At 39.9% G+C, this 15,722-nt stretch overlaps 1 protein-coding gene across 3 annotated transcripts; it reads right to left on the bottom strand.

Annotated features, from left to right (window-relative positions):
• Nucleotides 1–1,085: 1,085 nt before the first annotated feature.
• LOC137256542 (calpain-A-like) lies at nt 1,086–14,743 on the bottom strand. Of its 3 annotated transcripts, none has more exons than XM_067794399.1 (12): nt 14,676–14,743; nt 11,266–11,556; nt 9,346–9,477; nt 8,532–8,728; nt 7,337–7,520; nt 6,574–6,639; nt 5,915–6,003; nt 4,578–4,741; nt 4,168–4,281; nt 3,297–3,391; nt 1,875–2,086; nt 1,086–1,597 (listed from the first exon to the last, which is right to left on the bottom strand). In XM_067794399.1, exons 2-12 carry the CDS (start codon nt 11,536–11,538, stop codon nt 1,549–1,551), a joined length of 1,575 nt encoding a protein of 524 aa, XP_067650500.1. In that variant the 5' UTR covers nt 11,539–11,556; nt 14,676–14,743; the 3' UTR covers nt 1,086–1,548. The 3 variants fall into 3 exon arrangements, with proteins under 3 accessions (XP_067650500.1, XP_067650499.1, XP_067650501.1); XM_067794398.1 differs by lacking the exon at nt 14,676–14,743 and adding an exon at nt 13,152–13,261; XM_067794400.1 differs by lacking the exons at nt 1,086–1,597; nt 1,875–2,086; nt 14,676–14,743 and adding exons at nt 2,094–2,306; nt 13,152–13,261.
• Between the last annotated feature and the right edge of the window lie 979 nt (nt 14,744–15,722).

Below are 15,722 nucleotides of genomic sequence, written 5' to 3'. Positions count from 1 at the left end.
TTTACTCAATGTTATCAAAACAGATGGAAATCGTATCAGCTTTTTGATTTCGAGCAGAGAACAAAACGGGGGGCCATGCTTGGAATGTTCTAGAGGCAGCAGATAGATTGTAAAATTCTAAAATTGCATTTAGTATTATCACGTGAAATCATGGTAACGCGTTTTCATCTCAGTTCGGATGTCCATTCGGTATAAGACAGGGATATGCATTAAGCCCTGTATTATTTTCCATTCCGATTCAACGTTCCTGCTTAGTAATGACTTGAAAGTCTGGGTAGAACTGGTCCAACTTTACTCCCATACAGTTATTTTTCCTATGTTTTCTTCATTACAATGTGTTTGTTAAAAAAATAAATAAATAAGCTGGTCTACAACGCTGTCTTATGTCAAAATATTCGTTAACTGTCAGTCGACAGAAAGACAAATATCGTTAGGGAAAAGTGGAACGCAGTCTTAACATGAACACAAGAACATAAACCTCTGCCGTGATACAGTGAACGCCTTGAAAGGTTCTTTAATGTAACCGTAGACTGCAATTTTATATGAATAGAATTGCCGTCTTCTTGCCCAAGTTGCGATTACCAGCGGCATACAGAAGACTAAAACAAAGATTGAGTATACGGAACACAGACAAGAATATATTAGGCAAAAATACAAATGACAGACTGCATGTTTGAAGGAAGAATTTTTATACAATTTATTTGTAATACCTATATAAGTTATTATTACATTAGCGTATTGCTAACAGGAAACAAATTCGATCTCCTAATGTCATGTCATGGTGAAGACGAGAACAGCATTACAAATGATATATATCAAACAATCAATACATATGAAAGCAAAGCTTTATTTCCGTACCTCGGATGAGGGTATTGAAACCTGAGTCAATAGCTTACATGACGTGATGAGTAATATTTTAGCAGGCACTATGTATAATAACTCCTTTAAGAGCAACATAACACCTTTTTTATATTCTAATATGCCATATATATATATATACATATATATATATATATATATATATATATATATATATATATATGTATATATATATATATATATACGAATGAATATTTCCTAAAAGGTTAATAATGTTAATAAAAGATTATTAGACAGTAAAGGTTTTGAACAACAATAGGTACGGCCCTTTCGAGACTGGATTTCTTATTTGGAAAAGAAAGAAAAAAAGGAAGACAGGTATTTCAAACATGAGATGTCAGTCATAGATGCCAACAAATCCTACAGCACCCTTTGTAACAAAGTTCTAAAGAAATGCTCCGTAGACCCTGCACAGTAGCTTGTGGAGCAGCTGTTGATACACGGTGATCAGACGTGGACAAATGAAAACTCCAGTGTTCACACACAACGGAATCGGGTCCTCGAAACTGTATCCTGTTCTATCCCGTGTAATTACAGTTTTATAGTTGCTGGTGACAGTCACAGTCTTTTGGTGACTACTGTCCACGCAATGCAAAATCCTTGACTTGATGATGATGATGATGATGATGATGATGATAATGATGACGATGATAATGTCGACGAGTAGATTCATTCCCATTGATGACTTGGTATCAGAGTTACTTCACTTGGTATGCTTCTGTAAACAGATGTAGAAGTATCCTTGACTGCCTTTAAGGACATGATTTCTGGTGGAAAACATATTTCGTCGTGACTGCCTCAAGACATAATGTGTCTGATGCAATATATAGTCGTAGATTACTATTTAAAACATTTATATTTGGCATAGCAATGCTGAGATGTCCCTAACGTTAAATACATGTAAACAATTTATCCGGTGAGTAAACATTGATACAAATGCATTTTCCAGATTATTGTGGAACAAAATGGAATTAGAATCGTTGTCATGGTATTACCTGCACTTATGCAATGGGCCAGGTGAAAAGACTCGTATGAGGAACTCCTTCTGAACTCCCCGCTGGTAGGTAGAGGGAAGCACCAAGTACCGGCCCGGAGGGAGCATGTAGCGGAATGTAGCCTGCAGGTTGGGGAAGTAGCTGTTCCTGTACTCCGTGTCTTCCATCTGGTACACATAATACGTGCTGGACCCTTCATTAGCATACGTCATCTGTAGGAGGAGAAAACATATATCGTGCCATGGACCCTTCATTAGCATACGTCATCTGTAGGAGGAGAAAACATGTATCGTGTCATGGACTCTTCATTAGCGTACGTCATCTGTAGGAGGAGAAAACATGCATCGTGTCATGGACCCTTCATTAGCGTACGTCATCTGTAGGAGGAGAAAACATGTATCGTGTCATGGACTCTTCATTAGCATACGTCATCTGTAGGAGGGGAAAACATGTATCGTGTCATGGACTCTTCATTAGCGTAGGTCATCTGTAGTAGGAGGAAACATGTATCGTGTCATGGACCCTTCATTAGCGTACGTCATCTGTAGGAGAAGAAAACATGTATCGTGTTATGGACTCTTCATTAGCGTACGTCATCTGTAGGAGGGAAAAACATGTATCGTGTCATGGACCCTTCATTAGCGTACGTAATCTGTAGTAGGAGGAAACATGTATCGTGTCATGGACTCTTCATTAGCGTTGGTCATCTGTAGGAGGGGTAAACCTGTATCGTGTCATGGACTCTTCATTAGCGTTGGTCAGATGTACTTGGATAGAATATGTAGTACGAGTTGCACCCTTCAATAGCATATGTCATCTGTAAGAGGGAAATCATGTATCAAATGATGGACTAGACGAATAGAAAGCATCTAGTGCTTACTGGACCCATGAGTAACACATGTCATCCGTAACACGAGGATACACGGAATTACACGAAGTGTGTTTCACTGAACACAGGTGATGTCTACTTAAAAGCTTTTTTTTGAAAACGATACATGTTGTACACAAAAATATCAAACAAACCACGACGACAGAGCTATATCATTGGTGAACCGGAGTGAAAGTGAGATTTCTTGCATGTATTTTAAATAGTATGACATAGTATAGCTACATCTCATCCTGTTCATTTAGTGTGATGTGAAGACCAAAGGACAGGAATCCATAACGAATCTAAATAATTCGTGTATTTAATGTAATACTGAATTTAAATGTCTTATGCTCCTTTTGTATATATCTTTCTGTCCCTGTACGTACAGACTGTTTCACTTTTGGATGTTAGCACTGTAAATAGGATAGGGTTTCATTAAGCTGGAATAACTTCTACCCAATTCACCCCTTGAATAAAAATGTCTAAATCAACCAAAAACGAGAGGATTCTTGAATGGCAAAGAAAGAAAATGTAGCAACAGGCCTTATGATTACCTTGAATAGATCACATGATATTGCAGCATACTCCTTGAGGTTCGTCTTCTGTATGAGCTGTACTAGCACAGGAACATGTTCTTTGTCCCTGGAACCTGCAAACAAGGCGATTATGTATATCATGTTATTTGGGGTGGTGTGTGGGTGTGTGTGTGTGTGTGTGGGGGGGGGGGGGGGGGGGGAGACATTATACCCAGTGATCGCAAGATTAATTTCAAGTCTGTTGGGAACCGATAAGGCTAAAAATAGGAACTTTTATTTTTATTGCCATTTAAGAAATAATTTTGACTTGGCCGCGTACCCGTGATCCATTTCTCCATTATAAGAATATGTGTCTGTAAGAACGAGTGTGACTGAATCTACAACTCATTAACACATGTTAAACTTCCCAAGCTGTTTTGCTGAGAAAAAGAATGAAAAAGTGTTCCTACCTCGTCAATCTTTTTTCTCAAAAATTAAAAATACTGTCCTACCATCCTCGTCATTATTGAAAAAAATGTGCAAAAAGGAAGATTTAATTTTTAAGCAAACCAAGCTAACGATTGGTAATACTATATGTAGTGTAGGTATCCATGGGCGTTATACGATTCTGCAAATTTATCGGGTGGCTCAGTTCCTAGCGTTGTAATTTGCTCATAATATTAGCAGTCACTAACAACTCCATCTAAGTAGGCTAGTGTAGAAAATGTACCCATAATATTAGTAGTCACCTGAAATATTGACAACTCCATCTAAATAGGCTAGTGTAGAAAATGTAACCATAACAGATAGATAACAGGTGGGTAGATAACAGAACACATGAAAATTATATTGAAACAATCAAAAAAATAATGCTACTTTTTAAAAACCTTTTGCGAAATCATTTTCTTACCTTTCCGAGGAACTGTAAATGATAGTCTTGGATTGCGAAGGCGTTCCCTCAAAGTTCGTCCAGGACCAACAGCTGTCTTTCCGCGCCATTCTCCGAATATATTCAACACATACCCTAGTGAACAAGCGAAGAGTGCGTAGACATATGACGAATTAGAACGACTCGAACATACGATTATTGGATTCTGGCACGATTAGGGGAGACAAGTCAGCTTCAAATTACGAATGCAAATATTATATGCTATTTTCTTAATGCTACTTATATAAAGTAAAAGTAGCACTCAACGACATTTGTACTTTAAACAAAAAACTAGGTATGTATAACGACTGACTTATGGTTCGTGTAAAGTGTCTGACATGTGATACGTAGACAGATTCTCATTTCAAATGTGTAACTCATGTTGTACTTACTCAATGAATCAGGCTGCCCGTCCCTGTCAAAGTCCGGGAGTTGCGAGCAAATCGTCACCCGGTAGAAATATTCAAGGAAATCTTCTAAGCTTATCCAAAATTCTCCCTCGTTCCTGTTTGTCCTTATGTCCTTACCTTCTCTCAGGGTGTCCCATTCTGGATCTCTGAAACACCAAATAACATTCAGTTTCTCGAGATGTACAAATAGTTCCTCATAAACACACTCGAGGTTTTTAACGGTTTTTCCTGGAAACAAAACAAAGCTAATCAACTTAATGCAATTATGTTCTCGGAAATAGAATGTAGTTAATCAAATTGCGTGTCAAGCAAAGATATAGTTTCTCGGGAAAACAACAACAATTTGACTCACACTGTCATGATATAATTAGTCCCACGGAAACGAAACCGAGTTAATCTACATTGTGTGTCAAACTTCTTGGAGTGTGTAATCGGTTAATTATTGTGAGTCCCACAAAAAGGTACTTCACAGAACAGCAGTACACAGAGTAACATCGTTATCTAATGTGAAAACCGATTGGCAATTATCACTTGGTGCATTCAGGTAATTTTAATAACATTATTCTTTCATCATTAGGACACTTTCTTTACGTATCAGGCTTTCGTAACCAACACTGTTGTTTGTTGCTTGAAGGAGTGGCTTGAGGCTTCTTAAATACGGAAGGTCTCATGCTGGCTCATACAATAACAGACACGCTTTGTTCCTTAAAATCTCGTCAAATCACAAAATTATACCGACTCTATTGTGGGCTTATGTCAGCTAAACATTCACCTTTGAGAGCAAAATGCAAATATTTGGCTTAGGAATATGATTTTTGGACCTGAAAACATCAACAACATACACGGAAGAGCTTCTAAGAGCCCCAAATAGGTCCCATAGGAGAACCATAATCTCAGTGAATTGTAAATACCAAACAGACAAAATATATATGTCTCAGTTAACTTTTGTGAAGACATTTTGTAAGGGCGATCGTACCAATTTGATACTCTTGTCAACAAAATGTCGAATTTTGTTCTTCGTCACTGGCACAGTTACCAACAATCTGAAGATACAAACTGAGTAATTTCATGCAGTATTGCGAGGCAGCCCGTTAAAGGTGTTGCCCAGCAGCTGGTAAAAATAACAAGCACGTGGTGTGCTCACATTAATCCTTTTCCATAATTCAGTGGTCCTGTATTTTGTCTTTCAACGAATTCTGTGTCTCTCCCTTTTTAAAGCTTTATCAGAACCCAACTGTATGCTTGTACCTTTCACATTTTTATATCTGTAGTTATTTTTAAGATGTTTTAAAAATATTCATTATTTTCATTATACTTACTGATCGTTCCATTTTCCCGTCCACTCGTGCGTCCCATGTGGATTTCGAATTCTCAACAAATGTGCTTTTTCCCCGTTCTGCCTCGTTACCTTAGACAATGAAATAAGCATGCGTTGAACACGTCTGTCTTAATGAAAGTATTTACTCACCCACTTCCAGCTCATTCCCGAAGTCACGCATTTATGTTTAAGCATAATTTGGTTTCACTGTATTTTGCACAATAAACTTTTCCCTCAGCCCATGTGGGTCCAGCATTTTCCTGATCTACATAAACATCTTGACATATGTCACATCGATGCGCATATCAAGAATAGCCCTATTTGTGCGCATTAAGCAATGATTTGGTTTCTTAAAACTTTAATCAATCTGTAATGGCAAACAGTAGGAAGGTTCTTTATCCCGATGACCTATAACGAACGCTGAGTGACTGTTAAAGAACGGAGTAGTCACAATATTCTTACGACATCTTACGACGACCTGAATATATTCGCTACTGGTCCAAACACATCAGTGACCAACAGAAAGAGACGTGGTTCGGTCACTCAGTTTATACTTTATGGCTGATCACCATCTCGGTGTTTATTGGCTACTATGACCTTAGAAGCCAGAGTTCACCGCCGTAGTTATGGTGACAGTAATATATATTTGTGGCTACTTACCACAGAGGAGGCATTTAAGGAGTAAGAATGGGGCCCCATCAATCCTAGATGTCCGTTATTGTCTTTCTGAAATAAACGTAGAACTTCGTAACTGTGTCACGTTAAAATTCTGTTTTGCACGCGTTTGCAAATTTGACTTAAATATAATTCTGGAAACTAGAAACTACTCTCCGCACTGTGGCCAATTTCTGACAAAGGATGTGGCAGAATTCAGTGAGTGAGTGAGTGAGTTTGGTTTTACGCCGCTTTTAGCAATATTCCAGCAATATCACGGCGGGGACACCAGAGGCTACCCCACCGCCCCGACAGAATTCAACATGCAGTTATCATGAATGTATTATTGTGGATTTAAACCAATAGTGTCTATAAATTCGTTTAAGGACCTAAAACCTTTCACGGTTCCGGGTCTTTAGGTGCTACAGATTTACCGGGTTAAGGGCAAACATCGACAGTATGACATACAACCTGCCCTGTCACAGCGATTAAATATTTGATTTGTTGTATAACACGGCAATATTTCAGCTATATGGTGGCCGTCTGTACATAACCGAATCTGAACCAGAATATCCACTGATCAACAACGTGAGCATCAACACTGGGATTTGATGACAACCACGTCAGCGATCCAGCCAACTCGATCCCGCCTCTCACAACAAGCATGCTGACCAATTCTAACCCGGATCTTCACGGTACCTTAGAGTACTGAAGACAAGTTCCTCCCCAGCATCCCATCCTACGACAGGCGAAGAACGGGATTACGTACCGAGACTCCACATGTCAACAGACCCCCGTTGCTGAGTGATGTCTTGATTCGGCTGTACAATTCGGCAGGAGCAAGTCTGGAGTTGTTTCTCAAAAAGTCTATTCTCTCTGATATGCCTCCAGTCAACAACAGGTAAGCGTCACTGGAAAGGCCACCTCTGATCATCGTGTAGGACCCGTGGAATCTTATAAAACAATACAATATATTGTCAAATACATGAAAGAAATCTTTGAAATCTGTCCAGTTCCTCTCGGCGTAATTGACACCAAATTGGTTGAATAACACAATTAAAATATACCTGTTAAATGGAATAACTGGCATCACATTTAACATTAAGTAGGTCACATCTGCGCTAACATTGGTTAGATTACAGCATTGACTAATTGCTCCTGGCTACTATGCTAAGTAAATAAAATCATAAACGTTGCTATGTCGACTCTAGGGAGAATACTTCGTGAGCCCCACGAATTAAGCAATTTAAGAAACATGGACTAGGAAACGTAAAAAAACTGCGTATATGCATAATTCCTGAAAATTATTTAGAAATTCTCAGGGGTGAATACTGAGGGAGAAACAACTATTGAGGTAGCGATAGTCTGTTGTGAACAACTATTGAGATAGTGGTAGTCTGTTGTGAACATCTATTGAGATAGCGATAGTCTGTTGTGAACAACTATTGAGATTGCGGTAGTCTGTTGTGAACAACTATTGAGATATTATTGCAATATTTTTTCTCTCCTTGATTTGTCTTATTTGAGACAATTTCCCCAATGCATGTGTATTTTATGTGTATGAAATTAAAACAAGTCGAAGTAGTTTCTGTCTCTTCTAATAACTGACAAGAAACTTGAAACAAGCAAAACAAACGGTTCAAATGTAAACTCAACGAAGCTGCACATCTGCACACAACCATCTGCATATTTACCAACGGAAGTCACTTACTAAACCAACGATGGCTACACATATTATCGATGCATCGATGGCTTTTTCGTTTCTACCATCGAATTAATTGCTGTCGGAGACTCAACAACTGCAATCCATCGATAGTTCGATGCATCGTTACAGCTCTAGAAATCCCCTGATCTCGCATATTCCTGTAACATATAGGGGCATTACGTTGCGGTGAGCTTTTATACCTCGGTATACCCATTATACAATTAAGAGCATTACACCAGCTCAAGAGTTCAATAACTACCTTGCGAGGGCTTTTTCCATCAGAGGGACCCACATTTCGTTTATGTTCGTTCCCGATGCCGCGCCATACAAATGTCTTGAACCAGCAAATACAGGGAGATAGTCGTCGATGTAGACGTCCCTCCACTTCCCGAAATTCCAGAACCGACAGTGACAGATTCCGTCTGTCTCTGGTATGTACGAGGTTTCGTTGATAACCTTTCAATTGATAATATTCGTGTTAGGTATTGTCAGACGTGAATATTGAATTATGCACAGTTTTATTATATTACCAATTTTGTAACAAACAATATGTTGGAAAGGCCCTTGTGACCGTTTAGGAATTCCCAAACCTGCTTCTAAATTACGTTATGCGAACACATGACGTCATCAATATGTTTCGGCAATTCGATCATATAATGTACATATTTTTGACAGCATTTTTGTCTTAACATTAAAAGGGATTTGTTTGTGAGGGTAGCGAAGACCGATATTGTCTATATTCAGTTAACAAGGTGGCATAGCATACATCAGGTGTTTACCTCCTGCTTGGATTAGTACAAAAAATGACAATGCTTCATTTATTGCACTTACAGTTTTGTATCAGCGGAAAAAAAGAGGCAAGGTGGGCTACTGAACACATTGTCTTTCATCGGTCCTGACTGTACAATCCTCATTAACTGATAGATACAAGGGTGTCAGTGTCTACCTATGCATTGTGATTTTCACCTAAACATTTAATAACAATTCCAAACGAATAAATAAAAAAATCATTAGGATGACATCATAATTTACGTGAGGCTACTTAGGAGATCGAACTGTACAACGTTCCATACCCTTCTGCAGAGATCTTGGTTGTCCGCAAGACTTGATAACATGGACAGAAACCAACAAGTTCCGAAAGACCTCTGCTCAATGTCCAGTCTAAAGGGACCGTCAGCAAACAGTACAGGATCTTGGACGAATTCCTGGCAACAAATATTGTTCTGTAAACAGGCGAGTGAGTGAGTGAGTGAGTGAGTGAGTGAGTGAGATTTAATCACAGCAATATGTCAGTCATGTCGTAACTCCAAAGAGTCAGCTATAACCTGCATATGTAGTAGGACCGGGGGGTGATGGGGATGTAGAGTGGACGCAGGGACTCGGGATAACACGCAATTATGTACAAAGATAAAACAAGCGTAACCAAATAGCAGACACTTCGTTATAATAATCATAAATCGTTTACTATAAACTGTTCCCCGAATCTATGAGCAAATTCATCTGCCCCCCTTTCACGTCACATCTTGGGAATTTCATGAATATTTCATAATTGCAATTCATCTGCTCTTCTTTGAAACGTCACCCCAACTCACAAATGTTTCTTGACTCGTACTGAAAACTACGACAATCACCATGCATTTAGACATACGTTTAAGAAACGTGAGCCATTTACAAACAAGTATGTAGCAGGTTTACTGAATGCTCATGACTGTGAGTGACATGTTCTCAAAGTCAATGAAAACAAGGTGGGACTATATATGATTGTTTGTATATGGTGAGTCATATCTACAACCATCTATCGACGTGATTTCAAATCGTTTCCTGTTATGGAGGAAGGTGACTTTCCGAACACATCAAAGTGCATATTCGACATTTAATCAATTGCACTCACACATTCACTCATAAAATATGCGTTTCAGCAATTTCCGGGGTGGTGGGGTGGCCTAGTGGTTAATCCGTTCTCTCGTCAACCTGTAGATCTGTGTCATATTACCATCATGGGTACAATGTGTGAAGATCTTTTTCGGTGTTCCACGCCGTCATATTACTGGAATATTGCTAAGAGCGGTTTAAATCTATCCTCACTCCCTCCAGCAACCCCAACACTCACAACAGGTGCAATCGAACACGCTTATTCTGCTGATGGTGCAGACAATACAATCGTACTTTAATCAGGATTATAACATTAATACAACAGTAAATCTGTAACTGGTACACATGGACAACACGAGGACACTGAATAAATTGACACATCAGTGATGAACATGATTTTCCTTGCCATGTTGCCATGTGTTACCATGTGTTGCCATGTGTTGCCATGTGTGTGCTGGTGAAGACTTAAAGGACAAGGCAAATACAGTATATACAGTATACTGTTAGAATCAAAATCGAACAATGGGTATATATTTTCCGGTTCATCGAACATACGCTTGTCTAGTTTATGTACAGGCCGCTGTCGTTTAGCAGGAGTACTGCTGTGCACCTCGAATATGTTTCCATTGTAGGCAAATTGTGTGAATGGCAGGTGATGCCGATGGGGCAGGATCTGCTTACCCTTTTCGTGAACAACACTGATATTTAGTGATTTATTCATATCATTTTCACAGCTAATTTCTCCGTTTATACCGAGCAGAATTTGTTTCTGAGGGTTGTCATGACTGGGTATTATTTTGCACTGACGTAATATATTTAAGGCATACATGTGGAAGATCATATGATAGCACCTTAGGTGTAGATTTTCGAAGCTCTTTTAGCGCTAAGACAGTCACAAATGTCATACCTTAACATTAACTTTGGACTATCATTAACATTAAGCTTCGAATACCAAAGCCCTAGGTAGCTTAGTGGTCAAAGCGTTCGACCGTCACGCTCAAGATCCGGGTTCGATTCCCCATCTGGGTACAATGCCTGAAGACCCTTTCTGGTGTCTCCCGCTGTTGAAATTGATTAAAACGGTGTAAAACTAAACTCATTCACTCCTAGTTAAGTCTCACCTGCGGCCTCTTCCACTCCACGTCCACTCTGGACTCGTCAGTTATTGCAACCTCCAGTGGAAACTCTGGGTCGGTCCAATTCTCACCAATAGGGACCGTGGGTCGCGACATCCCTTCATCTGATCCCGGCGTGATCCTAAAGTCAACAGTGTACTGTTTTAGCCCAAGGCCCTGTGGGTTGTTGTGGTAAACGTCGGTGTACGGTTCCCTGTCGTCATCGCTGTCGTTGATGTTGTCGAAATCCTTAGCTTCTTTCGACGAAGAGCAACCCATCGTTCACATGTGATCAGCCTGTGTGACAGGACGTGAAGAGGAGTAAGGATATAATTATGTTTTGTTGTGAATGGGTGAGTGAGTGAGCGAGCAAGTGATTTAGTGAGTGAGTAAATGAATGAGTGTTTGAGTGAGTGAGAGAACGAGTAAATGATTTAGAGAATGAGTGATTTAGTGTGTGGGTGAGAGGATATTTTGTCCAGCAAAATGGACAATCTTGCGGCCCTTCCCGGCAACACATTATATAATACATATTTATTGTGTTTTCCTAAACTATAAATTTCAGTGTCGGAAAAACACGAAACAAGGCATTCCAACGGGAACGTAAAAAAGATTTATATCCATGACATTTATTCTCACAGAGAAAGGACTATATTTCGTTTTGTGACAAAATGAATGTTTGAATGTAGTTCCGGCAGCTACAACTCCACATGCATATTTATAAGAAATCCCCGTTTGGGTCAGAGTTCACAGTACGATTCACACCTTATCATAATCATGATTTTTGTGAATTACAATCATGACAGTATTTGTGAATACTGTATATTACATGATGTTAGCGTTCATAGCTAACCACCGCCACCACCGCCACCACCACCACCAATTTCCAGTCCCCATCTTCAGTTTTGTGGACAAGCGCGTCCGACAAACATTTAATCAGTCATTTGCATCCCACACATATAGATTATGCATAGAGGAGGGGGTTACGCGGAATTCCAGTAGACACACGAACACATGTTTTAGTCAGTTGACCAACAAAAACACGAGTAGTATATGGATGCATGTTTCAGAGAGTTACCCAAGTCATAACAATAGCAATGTGTAAGGAAATGCATAACACGGGCGCTCAACCATAACACAAGCGAAGTATGGAAGGCTGCACTTTATTGCACAGGCTTGTCCTAACCTCGATACACGTGAGGGGGAAATGCTTCAGATTACTACAAAAAACCCTAACACAAACACAGCAGAATGGCAGGCATATTACACTCGTGCCCTAACCGCGACTCAAGTGAGAGGAAAATGCCTCTGTCCAAAACATAACCCAATCACTGTATGAAGCAATTCGTCTCAAACGCGCGCTCTAGCCTCAATACCAATGCATCAGGTAGTTACTGTCCAAACCATAACACAATTAGTGAATGATGGAATGCATTTTGAACGTACCTTAACATCAATACAAATTCAACAGGTAACACTCCCAAACATAACACAATCACTGTTTGCTCGAATGCACTGCTAAGCTCATAATCTCAGTGCTGATAGAAGTAACTGCACAAATAACTGTGAAACAGCCAAATCACTGTTTGATGGAATGCATTGCAAAAGGTGTCCTAACCTCAGTACAAGCGTGAAGAAAAATGCATCAACTAATGCACCGTACAGCTGTCTCAACCATAACAGAAGCTCTCGACAGAGGACGACACGAGATGGCTGTCCCCGTCAAGGCACAGGTGTTGCAAGAACAGAGGAAAAGGGCGGTTGGATACCATCGCCATTGATCTTTGTCACGTAGCGCAATGCTTCATGTTAAAGGTTTCTCGATATATGCACTCGTTCAGCGTTGTCCGAAACATGAAAAAAAACCCAACTAACTAGAATAAATGCATTACCTCCAGTTACGATAATCTATCCCAACATCTGTTCTCATCTACCGGTACGCTGGCTACCCGCGTGCAGTCTCGGTACGCTTACAAAGTCGCGTTTGGGTATTTCTTTTCATTTATCCAGTGCAGTATCATTGACACGCTTCCCGCTTCAGTGAACGTGCCCGCGGCTGTCGGGGAAAGCCACAAAGTAGGGCAGTACTATACAGGATTCAGCTATTCAGCAAAGCTGTTCTTTATTAACCATTCATGCAGGTGATTCAGGTGGCATGTTGAAACCGTATACACATGTCATGTTGACATAATTAGACAATTCATGTATGGCAAGAGTGTTAGGTTGAAGGACGTACTATTTCCTGGGAACACCTTCAGTGAGAGTTCAATATTTAGCAGGCGTACTCAGATTTGAAAATGTCAACAATCTGAATAATTTATTAGAGTTCAATAACGGGCAAATTTGAATACGTCACTGGCAGGTGTGTACACAGTGCAAAACGGGACGAGTGTCAAATGACGATAAAGGGAGACAACTCTGTATCTTTTTGTTAAACAGTGACAAATTACTGTTAGCCAATCGCCATTGTGTCATCAACTCTCTCTCACAAAATTATTAAAATTATTATTGTGGCAAAGTCATATGATGGATGATTATTATGAAGTTAAAGATACCCCTATAAAACATACTTATCGAAGCACGGGTATTTTAGAGAGGATTCCAGTTGTGAAACATTTGGACCCAATTTTACAACATACGACTATCATGACACAGTGAAATCCTAGCTCACTGGTTAATAACATTGTAATTGTAATTATTACAAAACACCCTCAGGTTGGCTTGGACCTTTGTTTATTTAGGGTTATATCCATGAGAGCTATTGATTAATTTGAGATGTAGTTCAACAATATTTCAAGAATATGCCCAGACAATTCAGTGACAGACATCATGAGCACCGATTCACGCAGCTGGCTTACGGTGACATGCAATCGAGCAAACCTTGGAATTATGTGGCGTATTCCTCACTCGCTTGTGTAGGCAGGATAGTGTTTAGTTCACCCATTCATTCACGATGAAAAGCCTGTGAACATCCGGGTTAGAATTGGTCCTCAGCAACCCATGCTTGACGTAACAGGCAACTAACGGGATCTGGGGGTCAGGCTCGCTGAATTGGTTGACACATGCCATAGCATCCCAGTTGAGTAGATCGATGCTCATACTGTTGTTCATGTGTCTGTTCCAGATTCGATTATTTACAGGCCGCCGCCATATGGCTTGAAAATTGGTGAGAGCGGCCTTTACCAACCAACCAAGCAAACAACCAACCAAAAACCAATGTTAACATATGTGCTTAGATCAGCAAACACAGAACCCTGAATTCCTGAAAGCGTTGCAGGAACCTGTTTAAATAGGAAGGTTTGACCCAGAACCAGAATACTCTTTCCCTGCTCTCGCAATAATTTATACAGTTTGATTTGAGCAAGAGGGTCAAACATACGAGCAATATACATTCAGTAAGCTAAAACAATACTAACCTGAAATTGTGTCTCCATATTTCAGGAAGGTGTTTCATCACCTAGATGTGGCCATGTTAAACTGATATCAACGTTAATGCCGCCGAACCCGGCTGTCGCAAACAGTGAAATATCCCTATGCATATCGATTATTTGTTAGGTTGTTTGTATTCGGTTTAACGCCACCTCGCGTTATGACAATGCCCGGTAATTAGTGAGTGAGTGAGTTTAGTTTTACGCCGATTTAGCAATATTCCAGGATTATCTTGGCGAGGGATACTAGAAATGGGCTTCACACATTGTACCCAAGAGGCATCCAAACCCGGTCTTCAGAGTGAAGAGCGAATACCTAAACCACTAGGCTTCCCCATCGCCCCATTCCAATAATGAAATGTTTGAAACGGATTGGACTAGTGATTGATATCGTGATCATCCACTGTCAACAAAGTCAAAGTCGCCTAACAACAACAGTTTTTGGACATTTGGACAGCTTGATTATGTCATATAAAATGAAATGTCGTAGTTTTATCTCTTGTGTCAGTACCACATCCAGGCTCAATAAAATATGAATCGGACATTAATTACTGCAGACCCGGGATAGAATAGGCCTTCAGTAACCCATGCTTGCCATGAAAGTCGACTATGCTTGTCGCAAGAGGCGGGATCGGGTGGTCAGACTCGCTGACTTAGTGGACACATGTCATCGGTTCCCAAATGAGCAGATATATGCTCATGTTGTTGATTACTGGATAGTTTGGCTCAGACTCGATTATTTACAGACCGACGCCATACAGCTGGAATATTGCTGAGTGCGGCTTAAAACTTAACTCACTCACTTATTCACCTAAATTACTGCATCAGTGGTAAGAGATAGAGCAGTAAAATTAATCTAAATGTAGGGTCATTTTGTTGACTATTCGAGTCAAAGCAGGTGTAACCTTAAAGCAGGGAGACTGGCCGAATGTTAAATCGGAATGTTAGCACATGAGGCTAATTGTCATTTTCAAAAAGGAACGGTCAAACCTCATCATGGCACCATTCAGAAATGTCGCACATAACCGTCCCTTT

Source organism: Haliotis asinina, chromosome 11 (assembly GCF_037392515.1).
Source record: "Haliotis asinina isolate JCU_RB_2024 chromosome 11, JCU_Hal_asi_v2, whole genome shotgun sequence".
Classification (NCBI taxonomy): Eukaryota; Metazoa; Mollusca; class Gastropoda; order Lepetellida; family Haliotidae; genus Haliotis; species Haliotis asinina.
This window is presented reverse-complemented; position numbering and strand designations above follow the sequence as displayed.

Bases quoted from the DNA above. Each gene is read 5' to 3' on its own strand.
- LOC137256542 (XM_067794399.1), bottom strand. From the start codon at position 11,538: ATGGGTTGCTCTTCGTCGAAAGAAGCTAAGGATTTCGACAACATCAAC. The intron at 4,282-4,577 runs GTAAGTACAACA...CTTGTTCACTAG, and splicing joins CGGGCAGCCTGATTCATTGA to GGTATGTGTTGAATATATTC. The intron at 2,087-3,296 runs GTAATCATAAGG...CTCCTCCTACAG, and splicing joins TATCATGTGATCTATTCAAG to ATGACGTATGCTAATGAAGG.